This window comes from Mustela nivalis (assembly GCF_964662115.1).
Source record: "Mustela nivalis genome assembly, chromosome: X".
In the NCBI taxonomy this organism is placed as follows: Eukaryota; Metazoa; Chordata; class Mammalia; order Carnivora; family Mustelidae; genus Mustela; species Mustela nivalis.
Genome location: NC_139040.1, coordinates 38,777,862 through 38,801,407, shown reverse-complemented (window position 1 = coordinate 38,801,407; position 23,546 = coordinate 38,777,862). Strand labels below are relative to the sequence as shown.

At 39.8% G+C, this 23,546-nt stretch overlaps 1 protein-coding gene across 7 annotated transcripts in view; it reads left to right on the top strand.

The window, feature by feature from the left end:
* The window catches only part of ATG4A (autophagy related 4A cysteine peptidase), a 53,991-nt gene that overhangs the window by 13,011 nt on the left and 17,434 nt on the right, over nt 1-23,546 (top strand). For 4 of the 7 annotated variants that reach the window (XM_082717395.1, XM_082717393.1, XM_082717396.1 and 1 more), the window contains exons 2-3: nt 21,924-22,034; nt 23,430-23,501. In XM_082717395.1, the coding sequence (XP_082573521.1) occupies nt 21,924-22,034; nt 23,430-23,501 (183 nt within the window). Of the gene's footprint in view, nt 1-16,106; nt 16,126-21,923; nt 22,035-23,429; nt 23,502-23,546 lie in introns of those variants that run through there. The other 3 variants (XM_082717397.1, XM_082717398.1, XM_082717399.1) reach the window with 2 other exon arrangements.

Below are 23,546 nucleotides of genomic sequence, written 5' to 3'. Positions count from 1 at the left end.
TAGCCATCCTAATAAGTGTGAGGTGATATTTGATTGTAGTTTTGATTAGCATTTCCCTGACAATTAGTGATGTTGAGCATCTTTTCATATACGTGTTGGCTATTTGTATATCTTCTTTGGAAAAATATCTCTCCAAATCCTTTGCTCAGTTTTAAGTAAAGTTATTTTGTTATTTATTTATTTATTAATTTTTTTTAAGGATTTTATTTATTTATTTGACAGAGAACACATGTAGGCAGAGAGGCAGGCAGAGAGAGAGGGGAAGGGAAGCAGGCTCCCTGCTGAGCAGAGAGCGAGATGCGATGCGAGGCTCGATCCCAGGACCCTAGGATTAGGACCTGAGTCGAAGGCAGAGGCTTCAACCCACTGAGCCACCCAGGTGCCCCTATTTATTATTTTTTAAATAGTTTTTTTGCTATTGAGTTATAGGGGTTCCTTACATATTTTGGATATTAACACCTTATCAGATATATGGTTTAAAAGTATTTTCTTCTATTCTGTAGGTTGTCTTTTCATTCTGTTGGTTGTTAACTTTGCTGAACAGAAGCTTTTTAGTTTGATGTAGTCCCACCTATCTGTTTATGCTTTGGTTGCCTGTGCTTTTAGTGTCATATTTAAGAAGTCATTGCCAAGATCAATGTCATGAAGATTTTGCCCTGTTTTTTTCAAGGCATTTTATAGTTTTAGGGCCTACGTTGAAACCTTTAATTTTGATCTGATTTTTGCATATGGTCTACAATAAGGGCCCCATTTTTCTTTTGCATGTGGATGTCCTTTCCCCAACACTGTTTGTTGAAAAGCCTATCCTTTCTTCATTGTGTACTCTTGGCACCCTTGTCAAAGATAATTTGACAAAGATAATTTTAAATAAACTCATGTGTATGAGTTTATTTCTGGGCACTGTGTTCTATTCCATTGGCCTATGTGTCTATCTTTATGCCAGTGCCATACTCTTTTGATTGCTATAACCTTGTAATATATCTTGAAATTAGGAAATGTGTGGTCTCTAGCTTTGTTTTTCTTTCTCAGAATTCTTTCGGCTATTTGAGATCCTTTGTGGTTTCATTTGAATTTTAGGATAATTTTTTTGTTTCTATAAAAATGCCATCAGGATTTTGAAAGGGATCACATTCAGTGTGTAGTGTGGATGTTTGCACAGTATTGTCTTCCAATTTGAGAACATGGGATGTCTCGCAATTTATTTGGGCCTTTAAATTCCTTTCAGGAATGCTTTGTATAATTTATAGTATACAAGTTGGTCACCTCCTTAGTTAAATTTATTTGTAACTTTTATTATTTTCATTCTATTTTAATAGAATCCTTTTCTAAATAATTTTTTCAGATAGTTCATTGCTATTAGATGGAAATATGACTGATTTTTTTAAAGATTTTATTTATTTATCAGAGAGAGGGGGAGAGAGCGAGCACAGGCAGACAGAATGGCAGGCAGAGGCAGAGGGAGAAGCAGGCTCCCCGCTGAGCAAGGAGCCCGATGCGGGACTCGATCTCAGGACGCTGGGATCATGACTTGAGCCGAAGGCAGCCGCTTAACCAACTGAGCCACCCAGGCATCCCATGACTGATTTTTTTAAAAAGATTTTATTTATTTATTTGACAGACAGAGATCACAAGTAGGCAGAGAGACAGGCAGAGAGAGAGGAAGGGAAGCAGTCTCCCAGCCAAGCAGAGAGCCCGGTGTGGGGCTTGATCCCAGGACCCTGGGATCATGACCTGAGCTGAAGGCAGGGGCTTTAACCCACTGAGCCACCCAGGTGCCCCTGACTGATTTTTTTGTATGTTGATTTTGTATCCTATAAAAATATTTAGATTACATGCTCAATTCAATTACTCGAACAATTTTTGTGGAGTCTTTAGGGTTTTTACATACAAGGTTATATCATGTACAAAAAAGTTAATTTTCCTTTCTTTCTGATTTAAATGTTATTTATTTATTTTGCCTAATTGCTCTGGCTAGGGCTTTTAGTACTAGACTGAATAGAAATGGTGACACTGGGTATCCTTGTCTCATTCCTGATCTTAGAGGAAAGCTTTCAGTTTTTCACCATTGAGTATGATGTTATCTGTGGACTTTTTATACATGACATTTATTATTTGAGGTAATTTACTTTTATTCTTAGTTTGTTGAATTTAGAATACTCAACTTTTCAACATGAAAAGGTGTTGAATTTTGTCAGATGCCTAATCTGAATCTGTTGAGATGATCATGTGATTCCTCCCCGCATTCTGTTAATATGGTGTATCACATTGATTGATTTGCATATGTTGGGTCATCCTGACATCCCAGAGAGAAATCCTACTTAGTTGTGGTGTATAATATTTAAAAATATGTTATTGAATTTGGCTTGCTCATATTTTTGAAGATTTTTGCATCTATATTTATCAGAGAAATTGGTCTGCAATTTTCATTTCCTCTAGTGTCCTTTTCTTGTTTTGGTATCAGGGTAGGGGTGGCCTCACAAAAAGAGTTTGGAAGTGTTCCCTCCTTTTCAGTTTTTTGGAAGAGTTTAAGAAAAATTGGCTTCAGAACTTATTTTTTAAAAAGAATAAATGTTTTTAACTTAAAGAGTGAATTTAAAGTTAATTCTTTCAGGGTACCTGGTGGCTCAATTGGTTAAGCATCTGACTCTTGATTTTGCCTCAGGTCATGATCTCACAGTCATGAGATCGAGCCCCTCATCAGGCTCTGTGCTGAGCACAAAGTCTGTGTAAGAATCTTTCCCTTTCCCTCTGCCCGTCACACCCTGCTTGCACACTCTCTCTCTTTAAATAAATAAGTAAATAGATAAATAAAATTAAAATTAATGAAGTTAATACTTTAAAAGATGCTAATTCTTCTTTTACTGTTTGATAGAATTCACCAGTGAATCCATTTGGGCCTAGGTTTTTATTTGTTTGGAGTTTTTTGATGACTGAATCAATCTCCTTACTAGCTATACTTCTGTTCAGATTTTCTGTTTCTTCACAGTTTCGTATTGATAAGTTGTATACATTTAGGAATTTAACCATTTCTTTTTGTTTGTCCAATTTGTTGGCATATCATTGTTCATAGTAGTTTCTGATAATCCTTTTAATTTCTGTGTCATTTTTTATGATATTTCCTCTTTCATATCTGATTTTATTTATCTGGGTATTCTATTTTCTTAGCTAATACAGCTAAAGGTTGTCAATTTTATTGACATTTTTTAAAAAACCACTTATTAGTAATTGATAAACTTCTAGCCAGACTCATCAAAAAAAGGGGGGGAGGACTTAAATAAACAAAATCACAAACAAAAGAGAAGAAATAGCAACCAACACCGCAGAAACACAAACAATTGTAAGAGAATATTATGAAAAACTATATGCCAACAAATTAGATAACCCAGAAGAAATGGATAAATTTCTAGAAACATATAACCTAGCAAAACTGAAGCACGAAGAAATAGACAATTTGGTAATTACCAGCAAGGAGATTGAATCAGTAATCAAAAAACTCCCAACAAACAAAAGTCCAGGACCAAACAGCTTCACAGGTAAATTCTACCAGACATTTAAAGTTTGAATACCCATACTTCTCAAACAGTCTAAAATATAGAAGAAGAAGGAAAAGCTCCAAATTTATTCTGTGAAGTCAGTATTGCCTTGATACCAAAACCAGACAAAGACACCACAAAAAAATGAGAACTACAAGCCAGTATTTCTGATGAACATAGATGCAGAAATCCTCAACAAGATACTAATAAACTGAATCCAACAATACATTAAAAAATCATTTACCATGAGCAAGTGGGCTTTATTTCTGGGATGCAAGAGTGGTTCAATATTCATAAATCAATCGATGTGATACATCACTTCAGTAAAAGAAAGGATAAAAACCATATATCATTTCAATAGATGCAGAAAACACATTTGACAAAGTACAACATCCATTCATGATAAAAATGAAAACAACCTTGAAAAAGAAAAGGACAGCTGAAGGCATCACAATTCTGGACTTCAGGTTATATTACAAAGCTGTAGTGATCAAGACGGTATGGTACTGATACTAATATAGGCACATAGATCAACGCAAAGAATAGAAAACCCAGAAATAAGCACATAATTATATGATCAATTAATCTTTGACAAAGCAGGGAAAAAGACAGTCTCTTCAATAAATGGTATTGGGAAAACTGGTGTCCTACATCCAAAAGAATGAAATTAGATCACTTTCTTACACCATACATAAAAATAAACTCAAAAAATGGAATAAAGACCTAAATGTGAGACCTGAAACCATAGAAGTTTTAGAGAGCACAGGCAGTAATATCTCTGACATTGGCCATAGCAACATTTTTCTAGATTTATCTACTGCAACAAGGGAAATAAAAGCAAAAATAAACTATTGGGACTACATCAAAATGAAAAGCTTCTGCACAGTGAAGGAAACAGTCAACAAAACTAAAAACCTACTGAATGGGAGAAGATATTTTCCAAATGACATCTCTGATAATGGATTAGTATCTAAAATATATAAAGAACATAAAACTCACTGCCTAAAACATGAATAATGTAATTAAAAATGGGCAGAAGACATGAACAGACATTTCTCTGAAGAAGAGACATCCAGATGACCAACAGATGCATGGAAAGATGTTTAGCATCGCTCATCATCAAGGAAATGCAAATCAAAACTTCAGTGAGATATCTGTCAGAATGGTTAAAATAAAAAAAACAAGAAGCAACAAATGTTGGTGAGGGTGTGGAGAAAAAGGAACACTCATGCACCACTGGTGGGAATGAAAAATGGTGCAGCCACTGTTGAAAATGGTATGTAGTTTCCTCAAAAAGTTAAAACAGAGGGTCGCCTAGGTAGCTCAATCCATTAAATGTCTGACTCTTTAGTTTCAGCTCAGATCATGATCTCAGGGTTGTGAGATCAAGCTCTGTATCAGGCTCTGCACTCAGCATGGAGTTTGCTTGAGATTCTCTCCCTCTCCCTCCCCAGCACCCCTCCCCCTACTCTCCCACTCTCTCTATAAAATAAATAAATTTTAAAAATCTTTTTTAAAAGTCAAAACTAGAACTACCCTATGTAGTAACTGCACTACTGCGTATTTACCCCCCAAATACAAAAACACTAATTCAAAAGAATACATGCACCTTTATGTTTATAGTAACGTTATTTATAATAGCATGATATGGAAGCAGCCCAAGGGTCCATCAATAGATGGATGAAGAAATTGTATATATATATATATATGTGTGTGTATATGTATATGTATATACATATATATGTATTTACATGTATATATAATACATTTATACATTATATATAATGGAATATTATTCAGCCATGAAAAAAGAATGAACTCTTGCCATTTGCAACATCTGGATGGAGCTAGAGTATAGTATAATGCTAAGCAAAATAAGGCAGGGAAAGACAAATACCAGATAATCTCACTCATGTGGAATTTAAGAAACAAAACAAATGTGCAATGGGAAAAAATGGGGAGAGAGAAACTAAGAAACAGACTCTTAACTATAGAGAACAAATTGATGGTTACCAGAGGGGAGGTGGGTAGAGGGATTTTAAGGAATTGTGTTGAATCCATAGGTTGTTTTAGGTCATATGGCTATCTTAACAATATTAGGTCTTTCAACCCATGAACACAGATGTCTTTCCATTTGTTTGTGTCATCTTTAATTTCTTTCAGTAATGTTTTGTAGTCTCCCACTGGTATACTTGTATACACTAAATAAAATTAGACTATCAAGTAAAAATTCTTTGTTAAACCTTGCTTTTCCAGTAGTTTCAGAGTATGAATGGTACCCCATCCATGGTTCCCAGAAATTATTTGCTGCTTGGCACAATTGCCACCCATACCAGAGGCTCTGCTTATTCGGACATTAAGGCATCAGCAAGCTCCTTTATGGTACAGGGTCTGCCTGCCATTTTTCTTTTTATTCACTATCACTACATTTCCCTTAAAACTAGTCTTTTTTAGTGACTCTAAACTTGAGACCCTGGCAGGACTGCTTAATGATGGCAATACAGGAAGGCAGAACCAGGCTTTGGGTGGAGAGGGACCTCAAAGCAAACCCAGCCCTGGCTCCTCAGTGAAGCCTTCTCTGATTATGTTATCCTAGGCTCATCTCCTTTTTCTGACCTCCTGATAACACTTGTGTCTGTTATACAACCAGCATTCATCTCATCTTACCAACGAAAGTAGAATCTCAGTTACCTCACTCTTTCTGGGGAAAAGGCATTTTGAATAAACAACTTTCTAAATGGCTCATGATTCCCTCTAAGCTCTGTAAGCTTTTAACATTTTCACTATCATGAATGGAATTCCCCAAAGAGGGGGAAAAAAAACCCAACCAAGAAGCAATTTACTCCTCTGATTTCTTATACAGCTTTTATGGGCATAATCTAATTTTTTGAGTGAGGACCATTGTTATGACTATCAGTTATTATATGCTATAATGCAATGGTATTCTAAGGCCTGTTGAAATATGATTCAATGGTTGTCCCTTCACTGCATGGTCCCAGACCATTTAGTCATTGTATGTGTGTGTGAGTATATGACTCCATATTAGTTTTTTTATGATGTTGTGTCTGTTTCCTTGTCAGCTGTTTGTCAAGCTGTTCCCTTTTTGCTGTTGTCAATCTACTTCTATAAAGTCAGTTTTTATCCCCTTGTTCAGAAGGTTCACCGAAGAGCTCTAAACTGGGACTCAATGCCTGAAGGGAATGCTTCTCAAGGGTCTTGAAAACTTCAGGATTTACCTTCTCTAGTCTTTTTTGTTTGTTTATCTGTAGGTTTGCTCTAGTTTGGCAAACTTAACTCTGAGACTAAGAACAAAATCTGCAGGAACGAGAACCACTGGGGACATTGAAACCAAATCATTCGTCGTTTTTCCTTCTGTCTAGCTCCTCTCACACTTGCATGACTCTCCAGTCAGACATTTCTTGCTGGATCTGATGGAAAAGATAGCTGGTGACAGGAAGCAGTCTGAGGCAACTCTGGCCTATATCACTTCCCGTCATCAGAGAACCAAACATCAAAAGGTGACACTTAAGAAACGGCGTTTTCTATTTGGGGCTCTCTGACCAGGACTACTCAGGTCTCTGACGAGGAGCTCAGAGTGGGGAGTATTTTTAAATTTTGCTATCGTGGTCATGGTGGATGGCAGAAAGTAGAAATGGGAACAGCCTTTAGGGATAGTTATTGTGAAATTCATAACAGAGAGGGGGAACCATGGCATGAGTGTTGCAGAAACAGTTCAAAGTTCTAGAAGTATGAACTGAATATAATGGAGAATACACTAGAGATAGACTTAAAAGTCATAATTGGGAACAGTTCTTCATCCTGCTTCCCTGTACACGTCTATTTTCAGTATTCATTATCATGGAATCATTCCAACTTTTCAGAGATGTTAGAAATTGAGTGCACTTGCTGATCCTAAATCTCTGGTGAAATGTAAGATGTGCGAAACTGAAGTACAAGCTTTGACATTTAAGTACATTTTCTCTTGGCCACAACCAGGCACAAGTTCTAAAGAAACACTTAGCTTTGGGGATATTAACACTCATTTAAAGTTTACAAAGCACGTTTATATGCATTCTCTCATTTGCTCCTCACTATAGCCCTGTGGGGAAGATACTATCTACATTTTATGGATAAGGAAAGGGAATCTTAGTTTACAAGAGTTGCCCAAGGTGACTTACGTAGCAAAAGACAGAGCAGAAATAGAACCTAGTTCTTCCAATTCATAAGCCTTTGTTCTCTTCAGTCTATTATACTTTCTTCCACTAACATTTGGGGGGGGGGAATTCAATATATTTCTCTGATGAAGATCAGCTAATGCTATAGTAGAAAAGAAGAATTAGTAAGTTTGGGAATTTGTAATCAAATCAAAGTGAGCCTACAAAATCAATAACATTTTGGAATACTAGAAGTTGAAAAATCCAATAAATTAGCCTGACATCTAAGTAATATCTGGAGCACCCAAATACTTTGACTTGGCTTTGATGTGTGTGTGTTGAGGGGGTGGAGAAATCTAGAGCTATATCTCTGTTCCTGATAAAAAAATATTTTGTTGTTAGCATAATTTTGATCTATGTTGCCCATCTGTACCAGAAATAAATCCAGTATAGAGACTTACCTTTTTCTCTTTTCTTGAATTGAGGTATTCTTTACATACAGCTAAGTGCACAGATGTTAAGTGTACAGCTCAGTGAAATTTTATATATGTGTACCCTCTACCCAGATCAAGATAACATTTCTTCCCCCACCTCTGCTGTCCCAGAGTTTCCATCTTGCCTCTTCCCACCAGCCAACACCACCTCCCAAAGGTAACAACTATTCTGACTGCTTTTATCATAGATTAGTTTTGCCCGATTTCAGACTTTATATGAACAGAATCATATTGTATGTACTATTTTATGTCTGACTTCTTTTGTTTAATGCGTCTGTGAGATTCATCTGTGTCTTGTACCTAATATTAGTTCTTTTTTCTTGCTCTGTACCATTGCTATGAATGGTTTGCCACAGTTGATCCATGCACCTTGTCTTAGTTCATTCAGGCTGCTGTAACAACCTTCATAGACCAAATGGATTAAGCCACAAACATTTATTCTCACAGTTCTAGAGGCTGGGAAGCCCAAGATCATGGCATCTGCAGGCTGGGTATCTGGTGAGGTCTCTCTTTCTGGCTTGCAGATGGCTACCTTCTTCCTGTGTCTTCACATGAGGGAGGCAGATCATCTCTCTGGTATCTTTCCTTATACAGGAACTGATTCCACTCACAGGGATTCTATCCTCATGACCTAACTACCTCCCAAAGGGCCCACCTCCAAATGCCATCATACTGGGGATTAGGGCTTCAACTTATGTATTTGGGGCAAACACTAACACTGTGTTGATTGTATTCCACTGATGGACACTGGGATTGCTTCTAGGCTTTGGATGTTATGGATAAAGCTGCTGCGAACATTTTTTACCGTATCTTTCAGTGGACACATGCACTCATTTTTCCTGGACATAAATCTAGGAGTGGAGTCTTCAGGGTAGGTGGAGTAAATCAAAAGACATTTTTAACTTAGAATAAGTTAAGTAAGTATTAATGAAAGAGCTGATGGCTGGGCATCTTATAAGCAGCCCTACTTTCTGAAGAGCCACTTTTGGAGTTAAAAACGGATCTGTGTTTGTTTAGCAGATCAAGATTTTCTGCCTGCAGATATTAGAGAGTATTTTTTTTAGGATTTTAATTATTTATTTATTTGGCAGATCACAAGTAGGCAGAAAGGCAGGCAGAGAGAGGTGGGGGGAAAGCAGGCTCCCTACTGAGCAGAGAGCCCAATGTGGAGCTCAATCCCAGGACCCTGGGATCATGACCCAAGCCGAAGGCAGAGGCTTTAACCCACTGAGCCACCCAGGTGCCCCTATTAGAGAGTATTTTTGCTGTGGTTGGTGGGTTGCTTTTCAGCAGAAAGATGTTTATTTTCCTGGTGTCTGGTATACACAGTGCACAACAGGGATGAGGAGCCATTTTATAGCAAGCTGCATCTTTTTATTTTTTTTAAAGATTTTATTTATTTGACAGAGGGAGAGAGATCACAAGTAGGCAGAGAGACAGGCAGAGAGAGAGAGAAGGAAGCAGACTCCCCGCTGAGTAGAGAGCTGCATGCAGGACTTGATCCCCGGACCCTGAAATCATGACCTGAGCCGAAGGCAGAGGCTTAACCCACTGAGCCACCCAGGCACTCAAGCTCCATCTTTTTGAGATGGAGTACAGTTGTCTCTTCTTGGGGAACCATGGCGCAAATAATGACAAAATAGTGTTGGAAAATCAGGTTCACTTTACAGAACTTTACCCGAGGGTTAACTTGGAACACATCTTTTGTTTTGAAAGTGAAGGTACATGTATAATTTTATGCAATCCAAAAACTGAACTCTGGCAGTATAGTTTTACATGACATCAAAGGTAAAGAATTTTTAAACATCATATGCCTGCTGGCAGTATTTCCTAATGAAGTGTGATGTTGAAAGGGTGTGGAGAAAACTCCCGTGGTCTGGGAAGTGGGTGAGGTGATTGTAAACAGAGGCGAAAACCTGGGCAAGTGCCCTAAATGAAGTGGAGAGTTACTGTTCCTGGGGAGGACTCCAGAGTTTTTGCCATTGTGCTATGCCAGTGAGCATGCCCCAAGACAGAGATCCACCTTCTCCCCTTCCTTGACAAAGATGGTCACTTTAGGCTTTTTTTTTTTTTTTCCTTAACAGAAGCTAATTTGATAATGTTTAAAAACCAACAACTAAGATTGGTATTACAGGCAATTACTTGTTGCACTGTTTCTATTCTGCTCATAGGGAGATGCCCAGACTTCCTCCTGAGTGTGTTTGAAAGCATTCAGGGACTCCAGGAAGCCTGGGTTAAGTCAGAAGCCTAACCAAGGCTTCCAAGGCCAACATCTCCTGGGCTTGTTTGTTTTTCCAGCCTCAACCCCTGACAGTTTCCATGTGGCCTCACTGTTGCACAGTCTCTCAGCCCTTGGCATTTGGGTCCAAGCTGTTCTTCTGCCTGGAACATCCTTCTACCATATTTGCTTAACTCTGATCATTTAAGGCTAAGTCCTGTCATCACCTCTCTTCCCCAAACCTTCTGTGTACCCAGGCTGGCTTAGATGGTCCTCTGCTGTGCTTCCTGAGCTCCACCTGCCAACACTGACCATACTGCATAAAAATGAACTCTCCTTCTCTCTTCCCAACAGACTTGGAGTTGCTTAACACGTGTTACTCTCCCCAAGGCCTTGTACAATGTCAGTCATATGGTAGGTCCTCCACAAAGGATTGTTAAATGGATGTTTGCACAGACATATAAACCAGCTTGTCAACTTTTGTCAGTGTGCGCATTCATCCCATAAACATTTGATGGGGCTTAGGGGGACAACTTATTGCAATGCCCTATGATTGGAGCTTTCGGGAATATGGAGAGAAGCACTACATGGACTGGGGTGGGAGTTTGTCCCAATAACAGAGATATGACATGCCTGAAAATAACAATACTCTAGAGAACAAAGTGCCCGGTGCCATAAAAGAGATAAAAATAAGGGACTGTAGCAGCTTAGAAGAAGCCATTCTCTTGGTGGGAAAATTGAGGCCAAAGTGTTCATAGAGAAAGTAGCATTTGAGGTAGGACTTAAGTATAAGTAGGACATGAATGAGCAGAGAGCCTCCAATGTATCACATGGTTTCTTTTGGCTGAAAAGAGTAATGAAAGGAGTAATGAGCAGCGGGGGACAAATACAAATGTAGGAGGTGGCCATATAGGAGAGTGCCTTAAATTCCAGGCTGATGAGCTCATATGCAACTCCTATCAGTTGGAGCAATCTTGGAAGCCTGGTGAGGTTTTTGAGCAGCTCAGTGACCTAGGTGAAGCGATCCTCCAAGATTAGTCAGATAATGCTGTATTTTAATATTTTCTTAGTAAAGTATTATGAACTAAATTGCCAATAATTATTTTTACTAAACAAATAGCATGGAAAAACTTCAAGGCCTGTAGCTCCTTGACCTTTTTGCACTAGTCCTTTCTCACTGGAAATCTCCATGAGTAAGAGATCATATGACCAATTAGTTCTGAGAAATGAACATTGAAATGGACAGAGGAAGGAAACACTAGCAAGACAGAAATGGCTCATAAAAATGCATAGACACATAAAGAGTTGTTTGCTTAGGAACCGTGTCCAAAACATTGCCTTCAGATGTCTGGAAAAATCTGGACAAAGCATATGAATAATATTGCTAAGATTTATTCCTTTGGGGTAGTTTAGATCACTTCCAGTTAAAAATAATTATACTCTTCTCGCCTTGGGCAGTCTACTTTTACTATCCCCTATAAACAGTGGGGACTGCATTGTCAGTTTGTTTTATAGTATGTTATATGGCCAGAACATCTGATTTCTTGCCACCTTAGGCCAGGGATTCAGTGCTTTGTGTCTGCATTATTACAACAACCTTCTCATTTCTACCCCTTGTCTCCAATGCCTTGGACCCAGCTTCTATTGTAACAGCAATGTATAGTGGAGAATACTGGACAGAGAGTAAGGTTAAGTCGGTTTGAATCCTGGTTATACAGCTCACTGACTCTGGGCAAGACTCCTCACCTCTCTGAGACTCAGTTCCTTCAACTCTAAACTGGAAGTAATGATCTTTGCCCTGGATACCTCAAGAGGCTGTCTCAAGCATCACGTGAGAGGGCTCTGAAAGCTGTTAGTGGCTTGACTGAGACTTGGACTCTACCAGCTTGCTTCGTTCCCTCTACCATCCAGGCTTGAGTCACGTCGCTAATCTCATCGCCCAGTATTCTCCAGAACTTAGACCCCTCTCTGACCCACACATACTTACTAGCATTCCCCTAATCTGGAATTTTCTCCTGTCTTAATTCTGTTCATCCTACTTGAAGCAATAATTTAAGCACCAGTTAAAATCCTGTGTCCTCTTTGAAATCATTTCTGATGGCTCTAATGCTCATTGATTTCCCCTTTTTTGAATTTTGATCACATTCAGTTATTATCAACACTTGCTTATGCAGTGCCTTTTATTATTAGATTTTTCATGGATATAAGGCTCATATCTTTAGATATTATGCTTTTATGATGCCTTCAATTGCTCATTTAAATTTAGTGACTATTTATGAAGCTACTTCCTGTATATCCCTCACAGAACCAAGTACAGAACTTAGTAAATAATTGCTGGCTCACTTATTTAGAAATTCACATACAGACTCTCTTAAGAGAGAGACAAGTAAACCCATCTTCTTTCCCCAGAGCCTGAAGTACCCCTCCTAACAACCCACCCTACCTCTACCTCCATAGATAGGTTGTTAGGATAAACCTGCTCAATAGAACTTGTTATAGCTGTGCTGTCCAGTATGGTAGCCAATAGCCACATGTGGCTGTTGAGTGCTTGAAATGGGGCTAGTGCAGCTGAGTAACTTACATTTTGGTTGTATTTAATTTTAGGTAATTTAAATGTGAGCAGCTGCATATAGCTAGTGGCTACTGTATGGACAGTATAGGTCTAGACCACTGGCTTTCTAGCTTTTTTGATCCAAAAGTACAATAGGAAATACATTATGTATTGCTGCCCAGTTTATTTACACACAAATGAGTCTCATGAAATGGTACAAATCCTTATTACATGTGATATGTTCTAATATTTTTCTGTTGTATTTAATGTTTTTTTTTAAGAAATGCTGATTGTGACCCATTGTGTAGAGTTCATAGCCTGCTGAGGAGTTATGATGTGCTGTTTGAAAAACATACTCCTCATTTTATAGATGGAGAATCTAAGGCCCAAAGAACTGCAGTACGTTCTCCATGGTCACACAGCTAGTTGGTGGCAGGGTAGGACTAGAACATAAATTTTAGGGTTTTTTGGCTAGAGCTATTTTTGAGAGGGGAGAAGGGTGATTCCTCCTTTTCTTCACCTGCCATAAAAACCACATTTTGTTTTTGTTTTTAGTTTTTGTTTGTTTATTTGTTTTTGTTTTTGTTTAGAGAGAGAGAGAACACACATGTGCACATGCGGGGTGAGGGGGCAAAGGGAGAAGGAGAGAGAGAATCTTCAGTAGGATTCATGCCCAGCACAGAGGCTGAACTGAGCCTCGATCCCATGACCCTGAGATCGTGACCCGAGCTGAAATCCAGAGTCTGATGTTTAACTGACTGAGCCACCAGGTGGCCCCACATTTTTTTATGTTAGAGAAATACTGCTTGATACATTCTTCATTTTGGCAAAACATTTTCATGATATCTTGATCCCCACATGAATCATGAGCTCTATATTTGAGCATTCCTGTTCTTTTGGTTTGGACACTGTCCAAAATCAAAGGCACAATACCATGGGGGCTTTTTTTGGACCCACTATATGACAGCAACTTATACTCCTTGGGAATACAACCACGCTTTGCACTAAGTAGATTGAGTCTTAACAACAAAACCTCTTGATAATCAAGGTGATTCTCACCTCAGTTGGTGGGATAGTTGCCTCAAGTCTTGAATTATAAAGCCAATCATATATTTTTTGTCCGTCCATCCATCCATCCATCCATCCATCCATCCATCCAATGTCCTGCCTTCTTTGTCTTAATGATGAAGATAAGCCTTACCAAAGTGGCATCTTTTTATTCTTCTGAGAAAAAAAAAAAGGAATATCTTCAAAAAGAGCAGAGTTACGTTGCCAAAAGCAAAAAGGGGCAGCAATTTAGAGGGGCAGTGATCTGAGTGGTAGGTGTATTCCTTAGCAGTTCATGCATGGAATCCCATTTCTTCATGGGTGTTTCTAAATGTGCTTCAGTCAGCAGAAAACAGACAATAATTTGTCCTGAAATGAGAACAACAAAAATATACTTAAAGAGGCGATGAGTTTTTTTAAAAAAATTGCTTTAAAGATTTATTTATTTTTATTTTAGAGCGGCAGGGGAGGAGCAGAGGGAAAGGAAGAGAGAATCTCAAGCAGACTCCCCGCTGAGTGCAGAGCCAGAGGCAGGGCTCGATCTCATGACCCTGAAGTCACGACCTGAGCTGAAATCAAGAGTCGGAGGCTTAACTCACTGAGCCACGCAGGCACCCCCAAAAGAATCATTTAAAGGAAAACCAGAGAGTCCAATTTTGCATTTCATTTGATTCTTACCACCATTATCAGTAGGATGAATTGACTAAAATCTGTAAGAAATGTTCTATTTTGTGGGGCCAAGTTATTTATGGTCCAGTTGGTTTTTCCAGCTGTAGAGGGTACTGCCATTTCTCAGTCACTGAACAATAGTCCCTCGGCAACTGGACTGGTTATCCCTTTGTGGACTTGCCCTGAAATTTGTCAGGCACAGCCTCCTGCTCTCCACCACCACCAGCACCAGTCAGTTAAATAGAATCTCCTTAAGTCATAAAGTCCCACTGAAGCCTAACCCTTTGGTTAAGATTCTGTATTGTAAGTCTAAAATGATAAATGTTTTCTTGGGGTGCCAAAGTTTATAGTGGTGTAGAGAAATCCTTATGTCTTTTGCACTATTTGACAACCCAGCATCTCTAGGATTTGATTTGCTGAATACATTCAAGAAAACTTGCTGTTTGGGACGTGATAGTCCCTCGTGAAATGATGAGGATTGTTGTCCAGTTCTCTATTTTCTAGGTTCTTGGTTGTCAGGAAAGCAGGGCAGTGGGAGGGAGAGAAATGCAGATGGGAAGGGTCTGTGCCTGGGTGGGCAGAGGCTTGCGAGGCCAGAACACTAAGTGGACCCAGAAGGAGGAGGATGAAGGCACATTTTAGGCTGACTTTGTTGTTTTGAATTCCACCTGCCTCCCGAGGCTCTGCTAATCCACCTGCTGTCTGCCATGTCCCTCTTCATAATCCCCGTGCAGGTTGACTTCCTCCACTTTTTTTTTTTTTTTAACCCTGTCCTTCTTCTGTCAACCAAACCCATGAGTCCTACATGTTCTGGTTAGATCACACTTTATCTCCCTACCCCACATCTTGTTTTTCTGCTCCAATTTAATCATCCACACTTCCAAATTGCAGGTTATTTTTGTCTTCCTCCCTCCCTCTCTCTCTCTGTATCTCTCTTTCTCTCCCCCCCCCCACCAGCCCCACCCCACATTCAGTTGCTTGCCAAATCCTTTTGATGTTCCCTCAACCAGGAATTTCTTCCCTTCCCCCTTCCCACTTATAACTCATTTCTATTAAGGCTCAGCTCAGATACTACCTTCTCTAGGTTGTAGAAGGCCCACTCACCCCCAGTTGGAATTAATCATTTGTTGCCTTCTGTGTCGCTTTCTTTCTTTATGGAATTATATTTGACACACAATAAATCTATTAGTTTCAGATGTATAGCCTAGTATTTTGATGTTTTTGATATTTTGATATAATTTATGAAATAATCACCTCGATAGGCCTAATTACCATCTGTCACTGTACAAATTTATCCCAGTATTATTGACTATATTCCTTATGTTGTATATTACATCACTTTCCTTTATTATAGTACTTATTGTTATTAGTTGTTTCCAGACCTACCCTCTCCACTAGATTAAAAGCTTTTGGAAGATGGATGCTACGGCTCAGTGATGTTTTAGCCTCTGTGCACATGGTAGGTACTCAGTAAAAGTTTATGGAATTAATATATTAATGAATATTCAACCCCTACCGTACCTATCTTCTTAGATTTTTTTTAATGTTTTTGAAGCTGTTACTTGACAGTATATTAAATATGTATGTACTGCTGAGAAGGCTGTTCTAGAATCAGCAGTATTCTGGCATGCCTTTAAAATCAGGTGGCCTATAAGGAAGATGTGCCATAGTATCTCAGGCGCTTTCTGGCCCTGAGATTCTGTTACCATGAGATTTCACTTTCGAGAATTTGCGTTGTTTGTAGGACACAAGCCCCACAGAATCTAGGAGCCCTCATGTAAAAGCTTCTCTGGGAAGTACTATCAGAAAATGTATCATTATAAGTGACTCTTAATCTCACAAAACAAACTGAGGGTTGCTGGGGGGAGGGGGGTCAGGAAAAGGGGGGTGGGGTTATGGACATTGGGGAGGGTATGTGCTATGGTGAGTGCTGTGAAGTGTGTAAACCTGGCGATTCACAGATCTGTACCCCTGGGGATAAAAATATATTATATGTTTATAAAAAATAAAAAATTTTAAAAAATGGATCATTCAAAGCCATTTTCTCATTTGCTTGCAATTTTGTGAAATAACCCTTAGAAATCTGGTCAATGACTAGAAAACATATTAAAGTAAGACATAGCAGAAATGGCTGAATGAGGGCCTCTGAAAATTCTGTCTATAATAGCAATGAAAAAAAAAAAAAAGGAAAAAATGGCCAGAATCAACCTTTTCAGGACTGTAGACATTTACCAAAGGCTTGCAACAGTCTGGGTAGTATTTATTCAAGAAAAGCAGCTGCATTTTGGTAAGAATAATAAGCTTTGTGCTGTTTTCACTTGCCCTATGCCCATCCCTTGCTCTCAAGCCCTATAGGAGTCTTGAGAATTTAGAGCTTCTAATTGCAGGGAAAGCCAGGAGCCTGACAGCCATTGTAGGACACAGAATGGAGTTGGAGTTCCTGTAAAGCCACATTTTTATTTTATTTTTAAAAAGACTGTGTTGATTTATTTGAGAGAAAAAGAAAGAGAGAGAGAGAGAGAGCAGGAGCAGGGCAAGGGGCAGGGAGAGAAGGAGAAGCAGACTCCCTGCTGAGCAGGGAGCCTGACATGGGGCTTGATCCCAGGAACCCAAGGTCATGACCTGAGCCAAAGGCAGATACTTAACCAAATGAGTCACACAGGCACTCCAAGCCTCATTTTCAGAGAATTGTCATTATTTGATCTTTCTGATGGTTCCTTGGAAGACCCCACTTGCAAGACTGTATTTATTTGCCCTTACCTGGAATGGCAGTGGCTTTTTTTTAATTAAACTATTAGAGGTGCAGACACTATGGAAAACAGTATGGAGGTTCCTCAAAAATTAAAAATAGAAATATCATATGATCCAGTAATTCCACTTCTGGGTATTTACCTGAAGTAAAAACAAAACAAAAACAAACAAAACATTAATTAGAAAAGATATATGCACCCCTGTGTTTGTTATAGCATCATTTACACTAGCCAAGATATGGAAGGAAGCCCACTGTCCATCAGTAGGTGAAAGGATAAAGTGTGTGTGTGTGTGTGTGTGTGTGTGTGTGTGTGTAATGGAATATTACTCAACCATAACAACAAATGAAATCTTGCCATTTGTGACAACATGGATGGATCTAGAGGGTATTAAGTTAAATGAAATAAGTCAGGCAGAGAAAGATAGATATGATAAAATTTCACTTGTCTGTGGAATCTAAAAAACAAAACAAGCGAACAAACCAAGAACAGACTCATAATTACAGAGAAGAAACTGGTGGTTGCTAGAGGGAAAAATGGTGAGGGAATTGGGAAAACAGGTGAAGGGGATTAAGAGGTATAAACTTCCAGTTATAAAATAAATAAGTCATGGGGACTCGAAGTATAGCCTAGGGAATATAGTCAATAGTCAATTACAATATTGTAATGATTTTATATGGTGACAGATGGTGACTACACTGATTGTGGTGACCATTGAGTAATATATATATTGTCAAATCTCTGTGTTGTATACCTAGAACTAATATAGTATTGTATGTTAGCTCTATTTCAGTTGAAAGTAAAATGATCAAATGAAAAACTATTATAGAGGCCATTGATTAACTTCATAGCTGGCTGAGGCAGTAGATAACTGGAAAGCTTAAAAGAAAAAGCTAAGGAATAACGTGTTCATTGGAGCTTGGAAAGTTTGGGCATACCCCTGGGAATCTAGAAGACTATATGCATGCTCAGGGCCATGTACATTCCTACTGTTGTGTGCATGCTGAGGAAAGAACTGACGGGGCTTTAAGCTTTCACTCTGGCTGGTTCCAAGCTCTGCACAAGGGAAGACTAAGGCAGAGTTCCCCACTGGCTGGCTGAATGTTGAAGGCATGTCCCAACATGTACACAGAGCCTCTTGGCCAAGACTGGGAGACTTGCTGGTTCCAGAAGTTTAAGGCATCTTGGTTCAGTTATTAGCTGACCACTAAGCCAACCCAGCAGAGACTCCAGTGCAATAATCATTATTAAAGTAAAATGGAACAGAGTGAAGCCTGTTGTTCATCAGACCTTGTAGAAGCAAATTCTTGGTCTGCCCAACTGCAGTCTTTGTAGCTCTGTCTGTATAGTTTCTATCTCTTTCAACGGGCTGAAAGGGCAGGAAAATCATATGGGGATGATGTCCTTGTTGTTTTTAAGGCAAGATAAAGGTAGTTTATGAAAAAAAATTAAAGGATTGTGTTATTCAGAAGTGATTCTGTTGGAAAATGTGACTTCACTTCTGCACCTCAGTGATGTCTTGGTCTGCTTCTTCATTGCGCTGAATTCTCCTGGTGGACGACCCTATTCCCCTTTCCTCACCAGACTCTCTTGAATATACCCTCCTCATGTTACTGCTCTTTGCTTCTGTTAATCTTATCTTCTGTTGTGGCTTTCATTTGCTTCATCCATGTACCTTCATCTGGGTCTGGCTATAGCCTGACACACTGCATTCTGGGAGTCCATCTTCTAAGGGGAGAATCGGGAAGAATAGAGATGGTAATGACCTTCTTTCTGGCCCAAGAAGGGCTGAATAGCAAGGGAACAATTCTTTGGTGATCATTTTGGTCAGGGCCATCCCAAATGAAGCAACACAGTTCTTACAGGCTTTAAGGGGGTGTACTAATTTGACCAGATGGCTGGGCCATGACTCACTGAGACAGGATTGGATATAGAGAAATGTTTTTGTTTTTTGTTTTTTGTTTTCCTAGCCAGTACTAAAAAAAGACCCAAGGCTTATATGCATACATGCTGTACATTCATCCAGTGCTGCTCTTCCTCACCCCTGCCAAAGGAATGCCAAACAGGCTGCCCCTTTCCTGCACTCCTCTTGAGCTCCTTATTTTCTGACTCTGTTTCTAGGCTACACAGGGTGTTCATTTTAACCTGGTTTCTCCTGCCTGTGAGGGGTAAAGAGTAGGGTGGGAAGGTACACAGTGTGACTTACACCACCTCAGTCCACCACCTCCTGGGGATGGCCTGACCTGGTGGTCATTTTTAGCCTGGTATTTCCTGGGCCTGGGCCAGGGGCCGAGGCCAGTGGCAGAAAGGGTAAGATGGCACAGGTTCCCTGGCAGATTCTGCAGTGATGAGCGTTCGCTAGGGAACAAAATGGCTGCCTCATTTCTAACCCCTTCAGGTTTGAAATACTGCCGGAGACTCTAACCTTAATGATTAAAACATCCTGAGGAGAAAAGCTACTTAAATCCCTGAAAGATTGGGCTTCTGTAATAAGTTTCAAGAAAGGTGATATCCCTGGGTAGTCAATATTTTTCTAAAATATTAACTTCCAGATTGTAACTTCAGTTTGCACAAATTATACAAAATAAAACTTTAGCCTCCAACCAAGTATTTTGAGCAGGTGAACCTGTTTTCATGATCATATGGGACTCGTTTATATTTAGGAACATTTATTTCTATGAAAACAGCATGCTTCTGCCTCAGAAAACAAAGCCAAAAGTAAACAATTCATCCTTTCAAGTGGGTTAAACATATCTCATAATGTCATTTTTACAGGAAAACTGTTCCCATGGGGCTCGCAGGGACTGCTTTGGGAGAGTCCCTGCAGCTGCTTGGAGCTAGGGCCCCTACTCTCTCTGAGCTCCCTTCCCCACAGGGGTCAGGGAGCCTCCAAGAGCTCAGAGGAGAAGGCATGTATTAGCTGTCTTAGCTTTGAACTTGCAGTGCATTGAAATATGAGCTATGAAATGTACTATCAATTTGGTTTCTCTGGTTATAGGTTAAAATAGGTTTTTATGGGCTATCTTGGAAACTTATTTACCACCTACAATATTATTTTATCTCAGAAAATTGCTTAAAGAGAACTTTTGAGATAGGACCCCTTCATAAGTCATTCTAAACTCTTTGAGCAGACTCCTTCCCCACAAGAGATACAAAAGTGAATTTTCCTTCATCCCACATTATGTGGTCCCAAGTTCTGAGAGTCTGGCCCATGAATTGCAAAGATTAATTATGTCTTTTTCAGTCACTTTATCATGAGAGATCACCACAGGCATCTGTGAATCTCAAGAACACGTTATTTTTATCTTCAACTTAAAGATCCTTCTCTGCAGAAGTCATATGTGAATAAAATGGCAAATAAAAGTACTGTGAAAAGAAGGGCCATCTGTACCCCAATGTTCATAGCAGCAATGGCCACAGTTGCCAAACTGTGGAAAGAACCAAGATGCCCTTCAACAAAAGAATGGATAAGGAAGATGTGGTCCATATACACTATGGAGTATTATGCCTCCATCAGAAAGGATGAATACCCAACTTTTGTATCAACATGGACAGGACTGGAGGAGATTATGCTGAGTGAAATAAGTCAAGCAGAGTCAATTATCATATGGTTTCACTTATTTGTGGAGCATAACAAATAACATGGAGGACAAGGGGAGATGGAGAGGAGAAGGGAGTTGAGGGAAATTGGAAGGGGAGATGAACCATGAGAGACTATGGACTCTGAAAAACAACCTGAGGGTTTTGAAGGGGCAGGGGGTGGGAAGTTGGGGAAGCCAGGTGGTGAGTATTATGGAGGGCACGTATTGCATGGAACACTGGGTGTGGTGCATAAACAATGAATTCTGTTACAATGAAAAGAAATTAAATTTTAAAAAGAATTTTAAAAAATAAAGTCTATTAAAAATGAAAAAAAAAAAGAATGAGAAAAAGAAAATTACTTTGAAAATATCTGGGCTTCCAGCTGGAATCTTACATTTTCACAGCTGTGTAATCTTCCATGTTTGTCATAGCTCTTTCCAAAGCCACAAGCCACTTGAAACCTCACAGTGTCCCCTGTGACGTGAGCAAGAGTTGGGTATGCAAGCATTAGGTGAGATAAAGGATGCAAGATAAAGCATTAGGTATCACCGTATTACCTCGACACACTCCTGCTAGGAGAAGCTAGCTAAGTGGCTATTTACAAGAAAGACCCCATGACAAAAAGGTTCTGAAATGACCATCACTAAATATTCAGAGATGGTACCAAACGGGACCACGAGAAAGGGAAGGTGGGTATAGGTGGTCAAAGGGAAGTTGGGTATAGGTTCTCATAGCATTGAGAAATTCCTCTACTAGAGGATTTTGAGGCTTCCTGAGTGTCTTTGTTCCTCAAAGAAAAGGCTTTGCTTCCACACGATTCAGGCCAATGACCTTCCACCTTCAGAATGGAGGGAATAATCAGTAAGCCACAGAAGCAAACCCTCTCCGTCACATTTTGCTGTAAGTTTCTCTCCTCTTCTTTCAGTTTTATCCAGGTATGAAAACCAGATTACTATTTTTGCTGACTACTTAGAAGAATTTCCAGATACAGATGAGCTGGTATGGATCTTGGGGAAACCACATCTCCTCAAAACGGGTAAGGTTTGGTAGCATTTGTCTGTGAGAACCCAAATGAGGTGGGTGCCTGAGGTTAAGGTCCCATTCATTTTTCCTTATCGGGTTGGTGGAATGTTACTTTGGTTACAGTTAATGTCACTCTTAGGTGGATGTATAGACCTTGCAGCCAGAGGAATTCAAGCCTCAAACCCTTTGCCTGCATAGATTGCTTCCAAGGCCCCAAGAGTCCCGGGTGGTGGGAGCGGGGGGAGAGTTCATATGGTCACGAGTGTTGGTATGATTTGAAAAAAGCCAGAAGTATTTTTATTCTTTTCTTAAAGGAGAACCACTGACTTCTGTAAGCCTTGGGTTTCATAAATCATGCCCCCACTCCTAGTATCACTGACCAGTACTTAGTCTGCAATGCCTGGACTGCATACTTCCCATTCCCCTTGTGTCCTTTTCTGTCTAGATTCAAAATGCTGCCACCTAGGGGACTCCTAATCAGCCTATGGTTGTTAGAAACTCAACATGCTAAGGGGTCTTCTAGCTGTCGATCTTCGCTGACAGTCAGCACTGTCTCAGTGTAGTCTGACCTTGTATGGAACTTTTAGCCACCGCAGCTAGGTGGGAAGGAGGCTGGGATATTTCTTCCCTACCCTTGTATACTTACAGATTGGGGAATTCCTTTTCCCTAACACTGCTAACAACCCAGCACCCAGTTGAAGCCTGAGCTTGGAGAGAGTCAACTCTGCTTTTTCTGTTTATCTGAGGAGAGACCCTCTTGGAAGGCCTTAGCATTGAGGAGGAGATAGGAAGGAGCTGATCACAATGCAAGAAATGCTTTGAAGAAACACACAAAAGCACTTGTGTTGTTCTGTATCCATTTAGATTACAATGCCAGTTGTAGTAGGTAGTATGGACACAATTTAATTACTTAATTTGCTTAGCGGGTATCTCTTCTTTTTAGGTAAACACATGTACATGCAGGCACACATGCGCATGCCCCCCTCTCATCCCTCCCCACCCCTGCCACCATTTTAGATAATGGACAGCGGGTACCAGTGAGAGATCCAACCAACTGTCAACATTCAGGCAGGGGCTGATTGCCTTGCTTGCGGGTTATCCTTGCTTTTCCTATTCCTCGTCTTTTGGCCGTGCTCCCAGTGTTAGTATCTGCCAGGGCCATGTCGCTCTATTAGAAGGAGACAAGGAACCACCCGGGGGGCCAGTAGCTCTGGTCAAAACCTAGGTGAGGAGGAATGCTGAAATTACTTAGATAAGACTGGGTTGCCTCCGAACTTCTCTAGCCCCCTTGCAATAGTACTGACCAGTCGGTTATTTGAAAATGAGTTGGCTGCTGGCCCAGAAATCAAAAGTAGATATCTTTAGATGGGATATGGTGATTTAATTGTAATTTCACATTTAATTACAGAAAAATCTAAGCTGTTGTCTGATATAAGTGCTCGCCTATGGTTTACATACAGAAGGAAATTTTCACCAATTGGTAGGTATATCGTTTGTTGTGTTGTGCTTTCTTCCTTGTAGATCA